The following is a 25,502-nucleotide window of genomic DNA, read 5'->3' as shown; positions in this document are numbered from 1 at the left end:
CCTGAACTCAGAATGATAAAATACATCTTTTAGTGAAGTTGATTTTAACATTCGGTGTTTGAAAATACCACTTTTAGAAAGTAGGTATTTTCTTGTCTATCTATCCAAGCCTGCCTCTGCTAGGTTGTGGATTCCTTGTCTGGAGTTTGAGTGACAGGGGCTGGGGGATTCCAGGAGACAGGGTGAGTCCGCCCAGTGGTGAATAGGGAGATCTGCATCTAGATGGGAGGGAGGAGTTGCACCTGGGACCTGAATAGGGCTGTGCCTTCCCTCCACAATGCTGGCTCCACCTCCTGTGGTGCGTATGATGTCTCTGCCCAGCACTGTGAAAGGAGAGAAGGAGTCATGTCAACAGAGTGCTCCAGGGCTGTGCCTTCCCTCCACAATGCTGGCTCCACCTCCTCTGGGGCGTCCGATGTTTCTGCCCTGCACTGTGAAAGGAAAGAAGGAGTCACGTCAACAGAGTGCTCCAGGACTGACCAGAAGTGGTTTGGACTAGGCCAAGGCCTCTCTGCCTTCAGAGAACAAAGAAAAAAGTAGTATAAAAGAGGGGACCCAAATCCCAGAGAATTAGATCGCTTTTGGACAACAAGAAGAAACCTTTGCTGAGGAGAGGAACTGAAGAAACTGAGGAGAGACTATCCCTAAGCTGAAGTGCTGCTTGGGGGATTGGCCTTCAGTGGTTGCCTGACTGCCAATGAAATCTCCCCAAGAGTTCTTTGGAAGTGCCTTCTGCTGTTTTGGGCCTTCTGAGGGACTGTGTGTCGCAAGGAGCTGGAAGCGTCTCGCAACATCAAAGAAGTGTGTCGCCGTCGCAGCCGCTGCCATTGCATCGAGGATGTTGCCACTGTAGCTGTCGCAATGCACCGCATCACGAGAAGCGCCTTTCAACATCGAAGAAGTGTGTCGCAGCCGCTGCCATCGCAACACTGAACAAGGGTGTCGCCACTGTAGCTGTCGCATTGCACCGCAGAAGCGCCTCACATCCATGGAGAAGCGTGCTGCCGTCAGAGCCGCTGTGTTGCATCACGGAACAAGGGTGTCGCCGCAACAGCTGGAAGCGTCTCGCAACATCAAAGAAGCGTGTCGCCGTCGCAGCCGCTGTCGTTGCATCGACGATGTTGCCACTGTAGCTGTCGCAATGCACCGCATCACGAAAAGCGCCTTGCAACATCGAAGAAGCGTGTCCCAGCTGCTGCCGTCGCATCACTGAACAAGGGCGTCGCCGCTGTGGCTGTCGCATTGCACGGCAGAAGCGCCTCGCAACCATGGAGAAGCGTGCTGCCGTCAGAGCCGCTGTCGTTGCATCACGGAACAAGGGTGTCACCGCAAAAGCTGTTGCATCGAGCGGAAGCGTCTGGCATGGTCGGAGAAAAGTGACGCTGCCAAAGCCGCTGTCGTCGCATCACGGAACAAGGGTGTTGCTCCTGCAGCTGACGCATCGAGTCGAGACTCCTCGCAACATCGGAGAAGCGTGCCGCATCAAGAAGAAAATAATGTCTTTATTTCTTTGCATCAAAATGTTATCGCATCGCGGCGTTGCTCGCCACATCGCCCCGGAAACGCAGTAAGGAATCAACGCATCACCATCTTTGCAACACATTTGTTGCCCTGTGTGTCGCATCTTAAGGTACATTGACTCAAAGTGTTGTATTTTAATATCTAAAAGTGAACTAAGCTAATTCTACCATTTTAAGTACGGTATTGTGGATTTTTGTCACTTATGGTCGTGTTAAATCTATATTAAGAATACTTATTTTTAATATAAAACCTGTGTGGTGTCCATCTGTAGTGTTGTCACTGGATTTCTGTATGTGTTCACAAATGCTTGACACACTGCCTCTTAGATAAGCCTGTCTGATCGTGCCAAGCTACCAAGGGGGTGAGCAGGGGTTATTTTAGGAGTGTACCCGCTTACCAGGACAAGAGGCAAGGGTCCCTATTTGTCACAAGTACCTACCTGTGCCAACTAGAGACACCCAAATCTAACAATGACTATTCTCCAGGCAAACTTTGGGCAGAGAACTAAAAAAAACCTTTAGAGATGTTGCACTACTGGCGGTACCTGCCTATGTTGGAGCATTTTAAAAGTGAACTATCAACAAACTAAATGACTTAGTTGGGATTGTGGACACAGTACACTCAAGTGTTAGAGAAATAAGAATAAGTAGGCTGCCCTTCCCCCTCCCATGACTAGAGGGAACAGCAGGAACTGGAAAAGAGGAAAAAACATTCATAAAAAAGTTGGTAGATGTATCCCTAGTCTCCTTTAAACAGACTACATTGAAATTGGCCACAAAGTCACAAAATATCTGCATGGTCTCTTTTTCTAGCAAGACTAGCAATATTCTAGCTAAGGAAAGAAACAATGCCCAGTTCCGCCTGATTTAACATGGGGCCACTATCACAAACAGACCGACAGTTAGTTTCAGTAGTCAGGAGTCAAACCATTATCAGATAAGGAAATTAAGGGGGCAAAGCGGTTAGCAGTAGGAACAGTGACCTCATGAATAATTAGTGGACAGCAGCTTAATGGGCAACAGAAAAGGATGGGACAGCAGATACATTAGACCCATTTTTACAGAAAAAGGATGGTTTGTAAAAGAAACCAAAAGGAATCACTGTAACACCAGTGGGTGGGTTCTTTCTGGATGTCAATATCGATAACAGAAAACCAGCCAAATGTGGGTTGTTAAAATTGACCACTTCACAGTCAGCGCCCAATGACTTAGGCTGCGGGCAAAACCAGGAAACCCCTTTTGCCAGAATGATGTCCCTGAACAAAGACAAGGTATAACCTAAGCTTTTGTGCAACCAGTTGACCATTTATGTTTGAGCTGACAATACAACTATTCGATATTAGATGCCAGTACAGGGACGTTAGTCAAATCAATGTCATAAAGTGATGCGGCTGGAGAGAGTGCAAGATGGGAAATTGCAGCAGAACCACCAGAGGGATAGGTCAGTAAACAAACAAGAGGGCTTGGATGAGATGCCTTCACTGTAGTTCTTGCTGACCGAGGCTGAACTATTGGAACTTCAAGCTATTGGTTCTCAGCTCTAGAGTCTACAACAGAATGACTTAAGGGATGCATCAGCAGTGCACCCAAGAGCTGGGATCGATAATGACTGGAGGCGCCCTGAAGAAGGTGTGACCCACAGCCGGGTTAGACACCGAAACGCGCATCGGCGCTAGAGTTGATTTTAGTTTCCTTGTTCTCATCTGTCTTTTTGAAAAGAAATTGGATGACGAACTGTCTGACCAACTGATCATTGGATCCTCTGATGATGTTATGGATCCTATCCAATGATACCTTTGAATTCCTGTATCCCCCATTTTGTCGGAGGGTTTTGTAATCATTTTATATATATTAAAATGTTGTTTTGTTGTCTAGTGAATGTTGAATTGGTAGTATGTAAGAGTCTGTTTGGGTATGTGTCTGGTTCATGTTGACTGAGAGGTCGTGTGTGTGTGACGTAGGATGTGCTTGGAATTTTTATATTTATCTCATCATGTTTTCTACCATTTTGATAAAACAAAATAAATAGATTTGATTTTTCAGCATATTATGTTGTCTATACCATAATTTGGAAGGCCAGGAGAGTTGAGCTGTCTTTATTTTCAGTGACTGTGTTGCACCACATCTATCAGGATACAGGCGGAGGGATTTCCTTTTTGATTATTCTGGCCGAGAATGACCCAGCTGTGGTGTAATACAAGCTCCAGCTTATGGAATGGGAAGTGATCTTGAGTTTCCCCCTGCCTAGAATTTACAGCAGCGGAGGAGCCACACCTTTCCTTGAAATAGTGATTTAGCGCCTCCATGTTGGTCTTCAAGTCAGCAACAGCTGCTTCAGTCTTCGAAAGTTTGCACTCACAAGCAGAGATTGAGAGCCTCACCAGGTATTCCAGATTCAAAGATAAAAGAGTCACTAACTTATCCATGATATAGTTAAAGGATTCACTGGACAGTGGACGGGCCAGAATACCACAAGATGAAGAGGGACAGTCTGCCTTTAGCACGGGCCTCATACTAGGTTTTTTCATTTTAGATTCCCACTGTTGTTGGAACTTTGGCACCACCTGCACCACTAACTGCCATATAATTTGGAAAAGCCATGGAATGGCCATCGTTAAGGGTAACCGTGGCTGTCTGGGCACCAACTCCTGGCCTCTCTCTATAAACCGCCTCCTCTATGGGCGAGGCTATGGGCTGGCCAAGGGCCTGTGGACCAATCCCACGCTCAACCTCCACTGCGTTAATTTCTTCTGAGTTGGCCCCAAATACAGAAGTGAGCAGTGTCATGATATCAGTCCTCCTGCAAGGGAGTTTGGCAGCACCAACTGTAATAGATAGTTTACACTTGCCCATGGTTTCTAGTAAGCACAGCACTCAGTGTAAATGTAATGACCACCTGAACTCCGCTGACCGCACGGCCTCATCCACTATCCTCAGCAAGCACTTCCAGCCCCAGCCACTGGACTTGAGTTTTGAAACAAACAGAAAGGAAGAGGATTTACCATAAACCAAGCAGTTCAATGGATTCAAGAAGTCTTAGGGCCAGAAGGGAAGGCCCGTCTTGGCCTTGACGGGCTGCGGTGTCTCTGGGGACTAGAAGCGCTTTTACCACATTGCAACAGCTGTGCCCCTTCTTTTCAAAGTGTACAATCCTGGGGATTGTGGTCCCACACTAGGAGCAGCCGAGAAAGCAAAGTGCGGGAGATTAGGCATCCAGTGCCGCGGGGGCTAAAAGCACTTTTAGCTCATTGAAGCAGCCTTGCCCCTACTCCTCAAAGCGTAGAATCCTGGGGGATGAAACCCACCCCAAGAGCACTCTGTTCAAATTAGATTAAGTGCATCATTTTCCTTTAACAGCTTCGCCACCTTTGCATTTCCTTCACTAACTATGGAAGAAAATACAGGGCAAGAGCAAATTAGATAGAACAATGCGTGGCGCTGCTGGGTGCCAGATCAGAGACTCAATATTACTGCCTCAAAGAATACAAAAAAGAGGACTGTCTGCTTGAGATAGCAGTTGGCTGCCCGTGCAAGGAAATGCATTTCCCACAGATAGCTTTATAGAGATGAGAGGTGAAATAAATTGCATGGTGAATGAACAATGAAAGATGTTCAGTTTGGTGTGATTCATTATACTTTGGCTCGGGCTCCATGAGCCTAGTCAGTCTCTGCACAATCTTAGGTCCTAATTAATGTTTCTCCTTGGCAACTGTCCCCATTTCGAGGCCTCTGTAACCTACTGTGCAGTTTGCCATAAATTTGACACATACAATAAAATAATCTATAGACAGCACAATGGCCTACCCTTTTCATTGTAGAGTGAGGTTAGAGACCATTCAAGGCAGTGACGCTCCTGAGCAATGGCCCTTCTCTCCCATATACTATACAAATGCGTTTTTATCTGTTTCCTAGGCATATCTAGGTTTATAAAACATGTGAAATGAACCGACTGCCCCTATTGTTCATGATGTTAATACTGGGACCCTGCCAAGCAAGTTCCAGTTGACCAGTTATAAATGGCTCTGCAGAATACAAGAACCAGCACAAGTTTTTGGACACCTGCTATTTCTTCTCATGCTGTAATGATGGCCAGAATGACACAGCAATGACCTCCTGCACTCAAAGTAATTGTCTGGACACACGTGGAGATTGCAGGGGAGAAGTGAGGACAATCAAAGGGGTTGAATGTGGAGAAAGAGGAATTAGAGGCATGCCTGGCATGCTTTGAATGTCAGGAATATGCCCTAGCAAAAGTCTCATGAGTCATGCAGAAATATGCAGGGTGCCAGACTAGCTACAGCAGGAGGCCAGTACCACCTCCGATGGATGTTCCACCGACTGGACATTGTGTGCCTTCGGCATCCTGGGGAAAGGTGGGGGGTGAAGCCTAGCTTAAAACTGTTCTCTCCTTGGCAAAGAGAATGTCATGAAATCCGTCTTTGAAAGGTTGTGTAGATTATGATCGTGTCACCAACTTAGATACTATATCAGTTTTCATGCTGCTCATTTGGCATGAATATAGAGCCCTTGTCAAAATCTTTCCTTTTAATAGTCTGCATAGTTTTTCTCAAAGTGGAGGTTATCGTATCCGCTTTGCTTGTGTAGGTATGAAGTACCCTGTTGTCCCTTTGGTAAGGTTTGCCTGCAATGCCTGTAAGCAACCAAAACAGTAAGCACGTTCCTGATAGAGTTGTCTCCAAATCACCTTGAATGACAACAAACCTATAGTATGCATTTACACCACATGTTCTCACAGCCACCACAGTGTGAAATACCATAGGGTGACAACATGCCGCTCTATAACAAGGAAACCGTACATGCCCAGAATAAGTGCTAGTTTACTTGGAAGGAAGAGGCCAATAAACGCTTATATCGCTTTTACTCTTACACAGAATGGACATGCTCCCTGGTGCTACATAAACACCTAAAAACAAAGACACCAGAATCTAGTCTAACATAAACTCAGTTCCCGTAGGACACACAGATGCTCTAACACAAAAAGCACCAGGCCAGCTAATGGTAGGTGCATGGTTTGTGTGTACTATTTAACATTAAACACTATCTAATATTCAAAATCACATTTGTTAAGAAGCATTGTCAAAGCCAATAGGTGTGAATGTCAACGGCCAGCCAGAGAGCTATTGTCTTTGCCTACAGCTGTGTTCAAATGGTCTTATTTTTATAATAACTTTCCCATTTCATATGGCCGATGCATTGTCAAAGCCAAGTATCACCCATCTGTGCACAATAAATTATATTAAATTATGCCAAAAACATGAATTCAAAAGTGCTATGATGGTCATCAATCAAAGCCGTGACAGTGCAGGACAATAAGCAGCGAAGCTCCTGCACCTAATGTGCAGGAATTTGCCGGGCTCTTGCAACAACAACCAAAAAAGTTAATCAAATGCAACCATAATTTATTAAAAAGGGACATATTGGCTCCAAACCTCAGCACTTTAAGGGAAAACTTTAAAGGAAGATGTTTAAATTGTGCACAGGGGAAATGCATTCCCTCACAGTGAGAAGAGACAATGACTGAAGTAGACAGCCCATGTTGTAAGCTGCCGGGAATGGAAAAAAATGCGAATGACATTTTATCAGACAGATGGATGAAAAATGCTGACTCATGTGCCATTCTTAATAGAACGAGAGCTAAATCTATCTCAGAGGCCAAACCTAAAAATATATCCAGTAGAAGCACTTTGTATCAAATAAACTGGAATTTTCCTGGTTGATGTTTATTTTTACAGATGAGGAATTGGTCTCAAGCAAGCTTGGAAGTTACAGTCCAATAAATGCCGAAATGTTCTCAAACACGAAAGAGGCTGCTGGTCTCAGGTTTATGATCAATACAAACATTATGGGTTGTTAACCAATATACATTTAAAGAACATGGTTCAGCTAAACATGAACTATCAAACATAATGGTAGTATATACACGCTTGTACAGTAGAATAACATGAAATGATCCAACAGAGATTCGTCATGCGCATAGAGAAACTACTTACCAACTTTTCAAAGTTTACAAGATTATCCAGAAATGTTTTATTCCCTTCGTGGATGAAAGTTACATCTAAAAATAATAAGAAACGCAAGTTGTTGCTGTGAACAGAAAAAATAGCCATACCTTGATACAGTTATTTCCTTAGTTAAACTGATTCTTAGTTTTCACAATTGAAAAGGTCTTCCAGAAACAGGGTATGGATTCTATGGTGTATTTAAACGCTCTTAGAAATGTAATTGAAGGATCATCTCTTTGTGCACTCATTCACTAGTTTAGTTTGTATGTTTATTAAGCAGAACACTACCTATGAGGCATCACCAGTCCGCATCCTCCACTAAATTGTCAGAGAGGATAGGAGGTAGAGTGTAGGAGGAGTCTACGCTGACCCAAGGGACCATAAAAGAGCACATTTGCAGGTACATATGCAAATTTGTTCAAATAATTGTACAGAATTTTCTTGCAAATCAAAAGAAACATAAGAACAAGAATCAGAGTAGTAATACGCATGGTAAAGATGTGAGCAGTGTATTGGGGACCTAGGTGCTGATGAACAGGAACCCACAGGCTTCCTTGCATACAACATTGAGAACTTCAACAAGTGGATCACCAATGGCGCTGACACTCTGACCCCCATGAAATAAAGCAACACAGCAACAACCAGAACACAAGACAGCTGGTACACAGAAGACTTCAAAATGACCAAGCAACAAAACAAACAACTGGAATGGAAATGGAGAACAGGCAAAGGGGAAATGGAAAAATATGTCTTCAAAGTCTCCCAGAAAAGGTACCATCAGCTCGACTGAGAAACCAAGAGTAAGCCCTAGTCAAACGAATAAACACCAGCTCCAACAGCAGCAAAGAAATATTTGCAATCATCAAAGACTTAACCAAACCCAGAGCTGTTACCAGAAACCTCAGCCCATCACAAATTCTGTGTAATGACCTCTCAAAGTTCCTTTGCAGAAAAATCACAATCATATACAGAAACTTCCCACTGCAACCGAACCCCTTGGCCCTTTCCAGAGGTCTCCTAGTAAAGAAGGAAGTAAACACAATCACCACAAAAGACACTGTTAGACCTGGCTTTTCCAGCGGGTATCCAAAGACTTTTTGCTTTTTGGCCTCCTGTGTGTGGCCCTGTTTTTGTAGGTTTAAGGACTTTGGGCACTTTACCACTGCGAATCAGTGCTAAAGTGCACATGCTCGCTCAGTAAATTGTTATTGGTGTTCCCATGATTGGCTTATTTGATTTACTAATAAGCCCTAATGCAGTGCACTGTCTGTGCAGAGGGCCTGTAAATTAAAAGCTGCTAGTGGGCCTGCAGCACTGATTGTTCCACCCACACAAGCATCCTTCCAAGGGGTTCTCAGACCTGCCACTGCAGTGTCTGTGTGCAGTCTATACTGCCAAGTCGACCTGGCAAGTTCCCCCCTTTTCTTACATGTGAGTCACCCCTAACGTAGGCCCAATGTACCCAGGTGGGCAAGGTGCAGTGTATGTGAAAGATAGGACATGTTCTGATGTGTGTGACATGTCCTAATAGTGAACTACCGTGAATTTCGTTTTTCACTATTGAAAGGATATCTGTACCATAGGAAAGAATAGAAGATTATTCATAACATCTTATAAATATAGCTTCCCACTGGGACAAGATAGAAGGTAAAGTTTAGCATACCTGAACTTAGATTGTAAAGATGCATCTTTTGGTAAGGATGATTTTTACATTCTGTGTTTGAAAATTCCCCTTTTAAAAAGTATGTATGTTCTTGCTTAGCCATCCTGTGTGCCTCTGCTGGTTTGTGGATTGACTTTCTGGTTTTAGAGTGATAGGGGCTGGGGAAGAGAATTCATTGTAGACATCCACTGGGGGGTTGAGGTGTGTCCTGCCTTTCATGGTTGAGTCAGGGCTAGGCTGAATAGACTTGGGCTGCATTTAGAATAGGGGGGGGGGGATTTCCTTTCACCTGAATGGGCGTGGTCTGCCTTAGACAATGCTATTTCCACCTCCTGTTGGGAAGCTGGACCAGAGAGGTCGGAACAGGTTTTGACTGAGCACAGAGCCTCTCTGTTACCAGAGAAACAAAGAAAAATGCTGTATACATTTTGGGGCCCAGACCCAGAACTTTAGAATACTTCTGGAGTCAAGAGGAACCTCTGCCAAGGAGAAAAGCTGGGAAAGCTGAAGGGGAAGTAATGCCCCACTGCTGTGTGCCATCTGGGGTTGGCTTGCAGTGCCTGCTTCTGCCAAGGAGAGGATAAAGACTTTGCTGTGTGCTGTATCTCCTGCTTGAAGAAAATCTCCAAGGGCTTGAAGTAGAACTGGCCTCCTATTCTGAAGTCTCAGGGACAAAAAGACTTCACCACCAGCTCCCCTGAACGCCCTTACTGGGAGTTCTGACCTGCCAAGAGGTGCCTGTTGCTGTATTGGGCCTCTGGAGGTTGTTCCTGCTGTTGGACGCTGGAAAAGAGACATAACTAAGAGAAGAGCGACGTATCCGCACCCGTTTCTTACGCATCGGTGCTGTGCCGCTGAAGAAAGTGACGCAGAGCCTGCCTCGGTTGGAGAAATCGCAGTACGCTGAAATCACCGCAGCAATTCCGATGCAGGCCCTGCTGTGTAGCTGAAAGAACCAACGCAGTGCCGTTGACGCCACCGCATCGTGAACCGATGCATCTCCAATCCCTATGCATGGCACTGGGGCGCAAATTCTACAAGAACACTGGGCCGCAGTTAGAAACCGATGCATCACCTCCCCTTCAGTAAGGAACCAACGCATTACCTCCCCTGAAATAAAGAACTGATGCATCACCTTCCCTGGCATAAGGAGCCACAGCATTACCTTCCCTGTGACTCTTTTTATGATTTTCACACATCCAAGGTACTTTGTGTAAAAAGTGTTGCATCTATAGTTTGCTATGGACAGATCTGTTTTTACCTTCTAAAAGTTACATTTTGATTACTGTATAGTGGATTTTTGTCATTTTGGCCTTGTTTGGTTTAGAGAAAGATTACATATTTTCTAAAATGGTGTGGTGTCCTTTTGTAGTGTTTTTACTATATCACGGTATGTGTGCACAAATGCTTTACACACTGCCTCTGAGATAAGCTTGTCTGCTCGTGCCAAGCAACCAAGGGGGTGAGCAGGGGTTATTTTAGAAGTGTATCCTCCTTACCCTGACTCGGAAGAAGAGTCCCTACTTGGCCAAAGGTGCAAACCATTGCCAACTAGCGACCCCCATTTCCAACACACACCATTAGCACCAAAGAGACCAAAACAAGTATGAAGACTATTCACTCCAGGGCCCTTTCAGATCCCTGCCATCGATATCTTTAACAAAAGAGATATCAGCGTGGCCCTCGCCCCTATCTTCAACACCTCCATCAAGACATCTACCTTCCTGGAACCATGGAAACCTGCAGCAGGCAAAGCCTCCTCTAAAGAAACCCTTGGCTGATCCAACCAAACTCGCCAACTGCTGATCAATATCTCTCCTTTCCTTCTCAGTCAAAATCCTGGAAAAAGCCATCAACAAGTGCTTCTTTAACCACCTTGCCAAAAACCAGCGTCTCATTAGTGTCAGACAGTCTTCCTGCCCCCAACTGTCCACCTGCCATCATAATGTGGTGGGGAGTATTCTGTCCTGCGATGGCAGTGGGACTGCCGCTGACAAGCTGTTGGTGGCGGTCCCACCGCCATTGTAATCAGGCCCTAAATTCTTCCGGATTTGTATACTTTACTGATCACCACATAACGGCCCGCCGTGAATGACCAATGAAACCCCATTGACTGATGGAATTGATACGTTAAGGGGTGAAAGCCTGGAAATGATTGGAGTATAATTGCCCCCTTTGAGGAGGAGTCAGGAGCTGGCTGTCTATTCTTACCCTGACTAGCATCTGTCGGACCGACATTTGATTTCCGTGCATGTTGATTTGTCTTTATTACCTTTCCCATGCCCCTTTCCACTTGTTTATAGTGGAACTGACTTTAATGAACTGAACTCTAGCGAACTGCAACCTAACCCTGTGCTATTGTTGGCTGGCAAATGAGCACAGAAAAATAACCTTTCGGCTGAGAGGTTATCTGACTCCTGCTGTGGCAAGCCATGCAGCAGTTCAGATATGAACGGATTAACCCGAGGACAGAACTCGAAGCATAGTACATTGCTTTGGTTTGTATGATCAATAACCAAACCTGTATTTTTATGCTTAGGAAGTAAAATCTCTGCTGGTGAGGAAAAACTGCGCTGCACTATGTAGTTTACTTGCATTAACACAATGTTAATAAATATGATCCTAAATGTGTTTCTGCCCTTACTGTACAATTTGAGGCACTATATAAATGTTTTTGCTAAATTATCTCTATAGATTCTGTCTCATTCTTTTGGTGATCTACTGCGTCTCAATGGATCTATATTCATGGCTGATGAAAGTTTTAACCTAGATTGAACGTTGAGGTTGTGTCAGCAATTATCTATTCCGGGTCCTCATAGGAAGAAAAATGTAATTTCCCGAGTATTTTAGTCCCTTACAACTCAACAAAAAAGATCTATTGGACGACCTAAGCAATGGTGATGGTGGGTAATGCTAAAAATGTCTAGAAGGGTATACAGCCTTTACAACGAAACTTTTACAACGAACTACCATTACAACGCAACTTTTACAATGCAAACCATTACAACGCATAGCGCTGGGGGGCGCTCTAGGATAGGGAATAGGTTTAAGGTACTATCCAACACCTTCCCTACTATCCACGGGGACTGGAGTTGGAATAGTAAATTAAACTATTCACTATCCAGCACCCAAAAGCATTATGCGTTGTAATGGTATGCGTTGTAAAAGTATGCGTTGTAACGTCATACATCCGTCTAGAAGATCTGGAACGGAATAATGGTATGTTAGTAAATGGGCCTAGTAATTTGAGTTTATTGTGTGTTATGGCAGATTATCCTGAGCTTTCCACTGCATCAGTACCATTACGAAATCAGAAAAATTCCATGGAAGACAGCTATACTGAATTATGAACTGGGGAAATAACTATGCGTAGCAGATTACCATGTTGATAATGGCTGTTTAATTGTGATTTAATTTATATAGCGCTTAGTACCACTGACAAGGCATTTATAATCACCTATCCCAGACGGCAAACTCTCTGCGCTCAATCTGCCATAGGCAGGAAATTGTGACTAATTTCATTGTGACACGAAGGCGTCTTACTTCTTGAAAAAGGCATTATTTTCATAAATATGATCCTATGCTAAAGCCTTGCACGGCTGTGCAGTGTATTGTTTTTACAGGGACTGCCATTGTTTGAGAAACTGACACTCCTTACCAAATATTTGCATTCGATTAGACTTTGAAAACTTCAGACATATAAGAAATCCCATATATATATTTAATTTCTGTAAGTGATGGCATAGGGCCAAGACAAAGTGCCGATTTAAACCCATTTTAGGATACTGCAAAAGTTTCTTTCATCTGTATAACTCCCGAAACTGTACATATAATTATCTGGACAACATTTTTTGGGAAGAATGGACATAAAAGGCTGAGACTATCAAAAATACTTGTTTGCATGTTAGTACAAAGGCACTATGTTATGAAATAAAAGGGGAGAATATTTTGTTGAACTGGTTACAGCCACCTATTTGCATATAGAAATAATGAACTATAAAGTACATACAAGTAATAACTATGCATGACAAGATGTATGCATAAAAACATTAAACTAATTTGGGTGGATTGATAAAAAAGGAAGACAGACACTTACTTGCCAGGGTTAATTTAGTATTCATTAATCAGTATTCAGATGTCTGTCACATAGGCTCTGCATTGAGCTCATTAGATAATATGCAGGAGTTACGTGGGTCACAGGGCATACATATTTACTGCTGCATGTGATCACCGTGTCACAGCATAAGTGATAGTCATACTCCTTCGCTATACCTTCTTTTCCATAAAGATAGGATTTCAGAGGAGCAGCCTTATGCTTCATGATTACATGCTGTCAAACATGAATTTACCTAGCAAACCTGTTCCCTGTTGATCACAGACTTGCATCAGGCAGTAGGACATGCATCTTGCTATCCTAAAACTATGGTGTTTACCCCTAGCCTAAGACACATGATGCATATAATGTCTAGGAGACTTGCTGATGTTATTGTATAGTCCACTGATGGAAGTTGATATATTAGCGGGCACAAACACATTACTGCTGAGTAAAATGGATGCTAGTTACTGCAAATGCACCCGCATATATCACCTCTGACTTTCTTTTAGATGAAGCTGGTGCAAGTGAACATGCGTTTAGTAGTGCATATTCTTAGCCAAACTTTCTCCAAAACTCAAGAAGGATACAACTTTGCCAATGCCCTGGTAAGGGAGAGAGGGGAAAAAAGAGGGAATTTCAAAGCGTATGCGTCTGTAAATGCTAGATTTTATGTGCCTTCTTTTTAAGTATGTAAACCACAAATCACTCACCAAATGGACTGTTCAAGAACTCACAATATTTACAGCAATAAATAACATAATTAAATGCCAACATGAATTTAAACAAAAAAATGATAACATAAACTAATGTCATCAATATTGGAACCAGTAATTTCATCAATGTCACTTTTGATAGCAACTCTCACATTATGTGTAGAGCAGGGGAAAGTCCATTTGTGGGTGAGGTATGGTTTTCCTAACCTTTGACCAGGAACGGCGCCCAGCATCATGTGTGCCCAAACTCCTTTCTGTCCAATGCTTAAGAGGTAGAGCACAGTCTGACTGCATGGCCAACAGGATTTATTCATTTTGTTATGCATTTTCCTTTTAAGATTTGATGATGAATTCATATACAATCAACATACTAGTAGTTCAATTATATAATTATTAAATAACCATTTGAAACATACATAACAGTCTTTTAATGTGTTTGTCACCAAAACTATGTATTAACACCAATTCAAAGACGGCACAATGCTCTGAGTAGGTATAGTTTTGTGTCAAGACTGGTGTAATTCGATTCAGCAGTTTTTGCCACAGCAAAGAGAAACATTTCACAAAGGAGATAAAATCTGAAAAAGCGATTTTGCACTCCACTTTTAATTTCACTCTTCTAAAGGTTGAATCAGCAATAGACACAATTAGCCAGTTGTTCTGTCTGATTGGAAAGTGTTGTGCAGATTTGTCAAACAATGCCACATTTATAAGGCAACAAAAATGCCTTTTTAACATAACTAGCACTTAAGCATAAAGGCACGGTTGCTCTCACTCATGGTAATATGTGTGTTGGATCAAAAGCTCAAGGGTGCATAGGAGCTGTGCTTTAAACAAAAGTGTATCGTTAAGTTCTTTAATGTTGTCTATAATAGCACATTTTAAATCTAGTATTATGATTTTGAAAGGAAAGCTTTTTAGGAATGTTTATTAGGGTTCGAATTTCTACCAATATTAAAAAAATATGCTGTCATTGTTACTAGGTGCTATGATCTTGGTGTTCAGTTATGGCCTTACAGTGGTGGTACTAGTTTCTTGTGTCATGGTAGTAGCTCATTGTGTTAAACTTGACTGGAGGAACATGACGTTGGAAAATAGCAGCTGGTGATACGGCTGAGCTATACGCCGAGCCTTATCGCCAGAATTCCTTGCTGCTGCCGCATACCGCTGCCATTGGCTGCCATCTTGAGCCAGCAGGGCCTGCTCCCACTGACCTGGGAGGGCTTACTGCTACCTTCCTCCCATTCAATCCCTCCATCCGTCCCTTGTAGGTCACCATATTGCTCCTGAATCTCTTCACTTGATTGTGGTTTACCCCTGCTATTTAATAGTTACTTCCTCCAGCTCATTAACACCTTAGGAGCTAGTAAACAAACCTCCCCAGTGCTGCGCTGTCCATTATCCAGTGCTGAACTGGACGTCCAGCGGTCGCACGCAGCACTGGGGAGGTAGTGCCCGTGACGACCGTTGGCCGACGGCAGCACCTAAAGGGTTAAACCGAGTCCTTTGTTATTCCAATGACCGTGAACTGTTTTTTGGCACACCCAGTATCGCTAGAAGCATTATCTGGCATTTGAAATCCTGGATGACTCTTTCTGGCATGCTCTCCAGACACAGTATGTGACGATTTTACTTACTGCATCACTTGCATGTAAATATTGCTTTCCAAAGATGCTGTAAGTTCGGTCTTTGAGGCTCACTGGATGGTAAAAATGGTTTGCCTTTCTTTAACGTTAACAGTTTTTGGTGTGTTACACACAACAGGGTTGTACAATTTTCATAGCTTTAGTCCACATCTTGGACTTCTAGTACCTTGTTTCTAATCATGACAACATCTGGTGGCCCCTGCCCTCGGAAACCCACCCACCCCAACGGACCAGGCATGCAACCTTGGCATCATACTAAACTCTTCACTTACCATGAATCGTCAGATCAACGCTGTGTCTTCCACATGCTTCAACACTCTCAACATACTTTGCAAGACGTTCAAGTGGATCCCCTGAATCCAAGAAAACCATCACCCACGCACTCATCACCAGCAGACTGGACTATGGAAACACTTTCTGTGCCGTAATCAACGAAAAACTCCACCGAAAACTCCAGACTGTCCAGAATGCCACAGCCAGACTTATCCCTGACATCCTACATGACCATATCATTCAACAACTCTGCAACCTCTACTGGCTCCCCATCAAAAGAAGAATAACCTTCAATCTGCTCACACATGCCCACAAAACCCTCCACAATACCAGTCCCCAATACCTCAATGACCAAATCTCTTTCCACGCCCCCAAGAGAAATCTCCGCTCAGCTGACCTCACCTTAGCCACTGTCCCTTGTTTCTACAGGACCAAAGCAGGTGTAAGATCCTTCTCCTACCTCGCAGCCAAGACCTGGAACGAACTCCCCCTCCACCTCCGTCGAAGCCCAACACTGCACCAATTCAGAAAGGACCTCAAGACCTGGCACTTAAAATTACCCCAACAAAGCTGCTCACTCCCCCCTCCTTCAGCGCATTGAGACCCTCACGGGTGAATAGTGTGCTCTAAAAAACCCTGATTGATTTATTTGATGTTTCACACAAAAAATACTCTTGCCAGTGGTTGTGTTCCTTGAAAATGTATATATCTTATCTCGGTGCCGCAATATATTCAAACTAACATTTAAGTCAGCTAGATATACAAAGCCATTGAAAATACTATTTTCATTTGGAAAAGAAATCAAAAATCTTTGCTGTATTTTCTTAGAAATTCCAATCATTTAAAGTCTTGGTATACTGCCTGCCTATATTTTCTCAGATCCTTCTGTAAGACTAGGTGTTCATCAAAGGAAGGCTCCAATGAATGCAAGAGCCTGTGATAGGTGAAACATTAACCTGTAACTCACACACTCCAAAAATTCAATAGGTAGAAGTTTTTGTTTTCAAAATGTCAAAAGCATGTTTAATTTTTTTTAACGTTTGCTTAGTGAAGTCAGGAATCACTCATCAAATAACCACACAATGGTAATGCCCAACAAGTGTTACTTATACCACAGATCTCAAACTTGTGTCAGTAGTTCATCCAGTCTTTTTTTGCACTGTCTGGTTTTGCTTATCCTGTTTGAAATGTAAGAACTCTGATACCAGAATCTAATAAAAGATAGGACTGGTTGAATTATAGAAAAACGTCATGTGACACCCTAGAACATCGGTAATATTTGGTTTTGTAACATCCTATTCTGTTCTAAGTGTTCAGGTTTTCTTGTAAAAAGGGAAACAATGTGTTTAAATGGAAAAAAACAAGTAATGCAAATAAGAGTCATACTTGGCATCACATCATTTACTTTAGACTGCGATTACTTTAAGTTGGAAGTCTAAGCATGATAATAATTAAATGCATTTTTCCAATTTGCTTCAACTAAAAATCTTCATAGAGCATATTTCTTTTGAGTAACAAAGGAGAAACAACAAAGATTTATAACAAAGTCTATTCTATTATGATTGCAGGGCATAAAGCACACTACTAAACAGTGTGTTCATGGCTGACCCGGTAAAGACATAACAAAAATTCTAAAGGAAAAATGTATAGCCATAGTAATTAAAATAAGCTATTTTACCCACTCACAGCTCAAGTACTTTATCAATCATGCTGCACTGATTTAACTAACAAAACGCATCGGGGCACATGCATCAAACTTAGGAATTGTGAGTCTTTAATAGCGATTATTAAGGAATCGCTATTAGACTCGTAATTACCTATGCGTGTAGGTTTTGCAAAAAAAATTGTGATTCCTACATATTCCTTAATAGCATATCACAAATTGAAATTCGCTATTAAGGAATGGCTTGCCATTCATTCCTATGGGCATAGAGACCCATAGGAATGAATGGGAGTGCATGTGCAATTTGCGAGTACCAAATAGGTACTCCAAAATTGCGCATGGAATTGCAAGGGTGCAAGGCAACCCTGATGCACCCTAAAAAACAGGCATGTGTATGGACCACAATGCACTTTGAAAAATGCGTTTTTTTGTCATTTTTCAAAGGAATTGCAAATTACCATCAACTTGAAAATGCAATTTGCAATTGCATGATGCATTGCATTTATGGAAAAATTGCTAAATATTATGATTTCCTTAATTACGAATTGCAAAAAAAGTATATGCATCTGAAAAGTCAATTTTCCGATCGCAAACTGCAGAAGTTTGTCATTCCCACCATTGGTGATCGCAAAATAGTTTGATGCATGTACCCCATGGTGTGTTAAGAGCAGCTCCGAGTAAGCTACGAGTTACCATTTCTTGCTCTTGGATTAATTAATTACATGGTCCAGGCAGACAGGCATTTCCAGCGTTACCTTTCAGAAGCAGTGGCATGAATGGTATTTTTGGAGGCTTCATTTTTTTGAACATGTCCCGGTAAGCTTTATGGTTCAAGGAAGGGTCCTGAAAAGCAATTTGGTGATGGGGAAAGAGAGAATCGTCAATTTTTGGAAGCTCTGCAAATATGGTAATTCTACATCCATCACTGGCTTGTACTGAATTCATGATTTATGTGCTGTCTCTTTCAGTAAGATGTAGGGGAAGGCTTTATTACTTAAACACAATTGCATCCGGTAGTGAAGTGTAGCTGCACTAATCTGAATATGATTAGACATTTATCTTCACTGCACACACATTTTATCCATTGGAAGCCCTTGAAATAAGAATTCCTAAAGGACAACAGAATCTGTGTTTTACTGCTTTACTGCGTGTATAGAGAGAGAGAAAGGGAGGGGGGTAGGCAAAATGTGAAATGTATGCTGCAGAGCACAGTTTTCTTAAAATGACGTGCATACATTTGGCCAGAATATCAAATAACTTAGCTCCTCAAAGTTAAAGTAGACAGCAGCAGGGAACTGCTTTGATTATAAAATGTCTTGCTCAAGGAGAAAATGCTTTTCAGCAAAACATTTTTTTACTCAAACCAGCTCCTGCAGGTAAATGTCATGCAACATGCAGCAAAATTGGCACACCCTTCCCACATTTTTTCGCAATACGAAATTCCCAAATTACCCCACTATAACAAAGCAAATTGCATAGACCTAAGAGGCCTAAGGAGCAGTCCACACTATACAGATTTTATAGATTTTTTTAGGTGTTCCATTACCCTAAGTCCACAATAAAGAGCACTATAATAGTATAATAGTACTATAACCAACTGCCCTCCGCTGCAGTGAGCATATTATTTAGCAAACGGTTGCCATATTTTTCTTTCAGAGGCATGGTTCATTGGTTACATGTTGGTCAAAATAGCAAAAGTACAGCTATAGTTGACCTGCGGAATATACCTGAGTTTAATATGTATGATCAGCAAATACATGCTGCAAAAAATGATGTAACAACTCTTGCCAAGTTTTTATTGTTTGCAAACGTATAAATTGTACATGCATTGATTCTCCTAAAAATGCAGTTCCAATGAAGACCTTTCACTACTCATCCATTGAAAGTTAAAGCTTGCTTTGGTCACAAAGACTAATATATAATCCTGCAAACATTTGCCGCAGGATATTCTAGGACCAATGCGTTATGTTTTCATGACTATGTCTCGTGTCAGCCGACTGATGTGAAAATGCAATATGTTTAGGTTAGGATTGAGGGAGCCCGCTCTATGAACCCGTTAAACAGAAACAAGACAAGCAATGAAACTGACAAGTGAGAACCCCGGCACTTTTAATAGCAAGAGCACTTACTGTCAAGCTTTCAAGTTCGGAAAAAAGCTTCCTAAACTTCCCAGGGATTTTCTGCAAATGGAAGAAATGAGAAATGATTGCAAAACAAGCACTTCAATTGCCTCTTCGGCGAGAATTCTATTACAATAAAATGCAACACATTATTTTGACTAGTGCTTCTAAATACGTTTCAGAGATCCATCCTGGGTTAAAAGAGGTTATGAAAGGAACTGAAGATGTGAACAGCAGTACTAAAGTTCGACTTAGGCTTCGATTACGATGTGTTCTATAGAATGTGAGTTATTTAATGCACCTGTCAGAAACTGATGGCCCCAGGATGAATAATTTATTGGGTTAGGTAAATAACTCATATTCCAAATTCAGAAAATCTGGGTTTACAACTGGAATCAGAATTTTCCCCACAGAATTAGGTATTTATCGGATCATACCAAACATTTTGCCCTAGTAAAGTTCCACAGGTTTGGGCTGCTAAAATTTGCCAGGGAACAATTGTAGGGTGTTTGTAATTACTGTACCTCTTAGAATTCCGACCCATTTGCAAACTTCAGTTTTGCACCTGGATGGACAGGACACAGTGCTGTTTCTCACATCTTAATTGATAAATAGATCTGCCTTTCAATTAACAATAAACTACTATGAATAGAGGTGTGTCCAATGTGGGTACTTTGCATTTGTATAAATATATGAAATTCCAGCAACATTCAATGAAATTACACATAATTACACAAAATACATATCTGTCATTTCATGCGATATTTTAGTGCACAATGCAACGTAATATACATTTTTGGTGCAAGGATGCATTTGAACTAGAGCACTGCGATCAACAGTCATGTTTGCTTGTTTCTGTGCATATTACTGCAAATTGTGCCTTTATCTTTTTACCACGAAGAGTGCATAATTAAGCGGAGGCGCATAATGGCATAATTTGGAGAATTGCAGGCAGCAAGCATAAGGTGAATTTCCTGAAATTACGCTAGTTTAATTTAAATTTTGCCCAGGCCTAACTGTGAACAAGTTTACTAGATTGTGGAACGTTGTTAACGTTTTTAACAGGGATTTCAAATTAACTGTCTTTTGTAGTAAACTCTTATCTGCAGCCAGGGAACCCTTCAGTGATTCTGGGGTCCCACAACTTGCCCTGCATAGAGCGACTGTGGAGAAATGGCAGGTGACAGTAACACTTTTGATGTCACTGTTTATATGCAATCTCCGTAATAATATACTATTCTATTAGTCAACTAATGTATAATAATCAATCAATCAGGATTTATAAACACGGCTAAGCACCCAATAGGGTATCTAGGCTCTTGCCGGTCCCGGAGGCTTATTCGAACAGCCAGGTCATGAGGGCCATTCGGAATTCCGAAAGTGAGGTTTTCTTCTGATAAATATTACATGGACAATCAGATAGTACACGCATGGTACTGCTATCACAAGCATTATTTAAACTGCCATTAATTAATTCATAAGCATATTGCACTTGGAAAAGCCTTTCGATTGACCCAAAAAAATGGTTATGAATTAGGGCAGCATAATATAAAATCAGACCACACAGGACCCTTGTTTGAATGTAATGGTTTCTACGCAAGGCATAGCATATGCTAACTTCCTGTCATTAGATTGTTTGTCTTTCCATTTTTATACCACTGCAGTTAGAGGAGTCATTCTTTAAAAAAATTAAATATATGAGGCATTATCAAGTAAAGATCTGTATAAACAACTTATGCCCTTATCACATTAACTGTGCCATTTTCACTCAAAAGTAGCATTTAGTGCTCAACTTTTTAGATCTGGTGTTAACCAGACCTTTTGACTTCACTATAATTATATTGTATAATCTGATTACTTAAGGGGCTTTCTGCCACCCGCCTTCATCCACTGGTGTTTTGTTGTCTTATTCACATTTTTATTCAGCCCAACACAACATACAGCATGGGGCACCTGGTCAGCCCACTTCAGCCATTGACTAATTTTAAAATGAGTGATGGCAGTCTGCTCTTTCACAAGCAGCATAAGCACACACAAAGTAGTTCACTTCAGGTACTCTAATGACAATATGTGCTTTTTGAAAAAAAAGATTATTTTTTTAGGCAACTTTTGTTTTTAATGGCAAGTGCTCTGCTGCTCCCTCAACAATAGAGTTTCATAAAGACCATCACAACACAAAACAATCATTGGCAAACCCAAAATTCTAGCAGTCAAATATTAGCTTTAGCAATGCTTGCTTTTCATTTGCACAATGGGCTCAATTAGCCCGTTCCCAAAGTACTTTTTGATATTAAAAGCATTGCACACATCTTCAGTTTCATACGTGGTGTAGAGGACAAAAAGGAAGCCAAAAATGATCATCATTTACACAGCTTTCCATTATATGAACCCTGAAGTCGCCATGTTTTCACTATGGTGTACTTTAAAGTCTACAGTATACAGTGCTGATTCTAGACATCTTTTTCAATGGAATTTTTCAAGAGGGGAATTTTGTGAGCATGGGAGCCCTGATGGGTTTACAGAGAAAGTTGCTGAACACTCAAAAACATATGTGAAAGCCAAAGAATGATTTGCAGGTAGTGTTTAAACAATGACATATTTGCACATTTATTGCTAGCAATGGCAGAGTAAGCATTTTTCAGGCTGTCAATCAGTTGAAAATACAGCTAATGATTAATGCGGATGTAGAATATGTTTTTCCTCGGGGGAAAAGTGTTTCTCTCCGTGGAGACACAAATAGAAAGTTTAATGTGGAAATGCAACAATGCTTTAAATTTGCTCTTAAAGAAATGTACTTGTGATACTCTTCCTCCTTCAGAAATATTTACACGTTTGAGATTTTAAGTCAATGACTGTCACAGATTTCTCTGACTACTCCTGGAATGTTTTGAGAATTCCATAAAAGGTTGAAGTTTGCTCCATACTTCAGTGATACTCTAAGGCAGGAGGATATTGAATTAGTCCCCATGTCTGTAACTACAAGAATGATTAAAAAAGTGAAAACATACTTTCTTTAAGTACTCCTACTTATTTTTTTCCAATGGTATTCATAAATATAAAAGCCTCGAGGTTGTCTGGGTAGTAGGTGAATGCATGAACCAGGGAGTTTTGGAGCAGCAGTTCATTTAAATCTCAACGGTATCCCCCATGAGAAACAGTAACTGCTTTTTACAAATCGTCAATAAGGGCTTTCTATATTAGATCATCTAAGAAGGCACCAGTAGTGATTTATGCTTCATGCATTCTGATTATTGCATGTGACCTAGTAGGATATGGATTTTTCCTGAGTGATCCAACCTATGCCTTATCAAAGAGTGGAGAGCTACAATGTTACCTATCTAATCCTTTTTGTTATAAAGTGAAATGTAGTTCAGGAAACACCACAACATTTTAATGTTTACAAACCCAAAGCAATACAACACATCTCTTTTTAGAAATCGACCAGTGATAAGACAATCGTGAGAAGCCTCACCGAGATGTCTCAGTCTAACACTGACCATCACAGAGGTTTCCCACAGTTAGACATATTGAGGTCTGCATAACATTTAAAAGGCCAAAATGATTATCCTTTTGCACCTGACAGAAAATCCTAGGAGAACTGCTATTTATCAACTGGTTGGAAGATTTTCAACTTTTCCTACCATAACTTCTGCTCAACAATGTGAAATTATATGCAAATCATCTGTGAAAGTTTGAAACCCTGACAACAGCAGTGCTGTACATCGTAATGAGTTGTTACATAATGCCAAATACAGACTGAGCGGTATTAGAAGGAAATCTCAAATTATGCACGAGGTAGCCTAATAGGTATTTGGCCATGGATAAGTCAACTTACACTGGGAACCAGATAAAAGCTGTTCGATCAAATCAAAGATTACAAATTCTGAGAGTAGTGGCCAGGAATAAAGACTGTTTTTCAAGACTGTGAAGAAAGATGGAATGTGGAGGTGACTGGGCACACAAGATTAATGTATTGACCTTGCTGTTCCCACTTGATTTAGGAAAAGTGGCCCACACTATAAGACAAAGTGGTTTGAAAGATGTGAAATGCAATGAGCCACAGTGTGTGGTGGTCGATGGCTTGCTGTAATGATTTAGGAGGGGTGTGCCTTGCAACTAGTCTTGATAAGTGAAAGAAGCAATGACAAAATAGGCTTTGATTATACTAATTTATAGTGAGCTAAATTTATGGGTGGGAGCAAATATAAAAGGCAATAATTTGTGTTTCTGTTTTAGAGGAGTGGTGCATTAGTGAATGGTGTAATATCCAGTATCTTATGGCATTAAGACATTCCTACATTTCAAATTAGAGCATCAACAAGACAAGGAGAAGGGAATGATGATCTGTGCATTATCATACTGCAGATGATAGGAGAAAACAACATATTAGATGGAATTACATACGATTGTATGATACAGGTTTAAAAGATGAGAAAGTTATGATGAAAGCCTGGGGTACTTTCACTGATAGGACTATTGGTATTAATTATCATAGTTACAGCAAACTGTAAAGGAGTGCCTAGTGAGGTAAGAGGAGAACCATTTTCATCCCTGTCTTTGATGCCGAGGCAGCTATGCTTGCTAGGGTCACTGATAGTCAGAGGTGAAGGAAAGATCTAAAAAATATGAATGGAGAAGAGGTGAACATGATGAGTAGAGTTTAACAAGTTTGAGACATTGGCTGAGCATTCTTTTATTGCAGTTGACAGAAGTCACTTTGCAATGGGTGTATTATTTTAAAGTGGAAAGTTTGGAGGTGACAAATTTGAACACTACCGATCCTAGAGATGAGGAATAAGAGGAAGTTCAGATACTGAGTGACAACGGGATGGGGAGGAGGAATTCGATTTCTGGCGGATTTACAAAAATGAGAACAGTGGAATGTTGTGTGCTCCATTGAAGACAATGAAGTGCTCCGTTCTTGTAATGGCTGGTAGAAGCCCGGAGAGCTACATTCCAATGCTTTTTTTTCACAGCTGTTGCTGTGAACTAAGGCCTCTCAGAACCTCAGTGGATTCAAACCACCTTGGGCTCTAAGGGGGTCTTTGTTTTTACAAATTAGAACATTCAGCCGTCTGGGGAGGAATGTTCTAATAGCCTTAGAGCCCTCCATTGTGGGCTCTACTGGCCATTAAAGGTCGTCTCCCTTGTTAAAGCCCCTTGCCATTGGCTCGGGCCTTTAACACTGGAGCAAGCCTTCAATGGCTGGTAGAGCCTGCTACGTCGGGCTCTAAGGATATATTAGAATGACCACTAATTTAAAACATTTGGGGTAGGAGCCAGAGAGGAGAGGGCAATTGTAGTGGACAGAGAGTCCATTTTGAACACTCGATCTTAGTGCCACCTTTGACACGGTAAAATTCTTCTCCAACGACTTGAAGAAATTTGAGTCAAAGGTGGGGCTCTGGCCTGGTTTACGGCATTTCCTTCGGAACGCTCCTTCCAGGCTCATGCCCCCCCTTACCTATCCAGTATCTACCCTCTAAAGTGCGGTGTCCCCCAGGGCTCTGCACTGAGCCCTATGCTGTTCCACCTGTAGGCTCGCCCTCTGGCTTTGTTAGCCAAAGAACGTAACATCAAAATGGTATCTTACGCGGACGTTACACAGTTGGTATTCACCTTCACTAATAGCCCAGTTACTGGCCAATTGAAGTTCGGTGCGGATGTTCTGGCGATCTCTGATTGGATGACTAAAAACTACCTGCAGCTGAACTCTGCTAAAACAGAGTTGCTCCTGGTAGGCTGTGACACCCATAAATGGGACTTCCAGTGGTGGCCTTCGGCC

At 41.7% G+C, this 25,502-nt stretch overlaps 1 protein-coding gene across 3 annotated transcripts in view; it reads right to left on the bottom strand.

Moving 5' to 3' along the window:
- Positions 1-25,502, bottom strand: part of RAPGEF5 (Rap guanine nucleotide exchange factor 5) — a 984,395-nt gene that overhangs the window by 19,860 nt on the left and 939,033 nt on the right. For all 3 annotated transcript variants that reach the window (XM_078663509.1, XM_078663507.1, XM_078663508.1), the window contains 3 exons: positions 19,727-19,777; positions 18,353-18,440; positions 7,532-7,596 (listed from right to left, as the gene is read on the bottom strand). In XM_078663509.1, coding sequence (XP_078519635.1) covers positions 7,532-7,596; positions 18,353-18,440; positions 19,727-19,777 — 204 coding nt within the window. The remainder of the gene's footprint in view (positions 1-7,531; positions 7,597-18,352; positions 18,441-19,726; positions 19,778-25,502) is intronic.

The sequence above is a fragment of the Lissotriton helveticus genome, chromosome 10 (genome assembly GCF_964261635.1).
Source record: "Lissotriton helveticus chromosome 10, aLisHel1.1, whole genome shotgun sequence".
NCBI classification, from domain to species: Eukaryota; Metazoa; Chordata; class Amphibia; order Caudata; family Salamandridae; genus Lissotriton; species Lissotriton helveticus.
The sequence above is the reverse complement of the archived record's forward strand: the minus strand, read 5'-3'. Positions and strand labels throughout refer to the sequence as shown.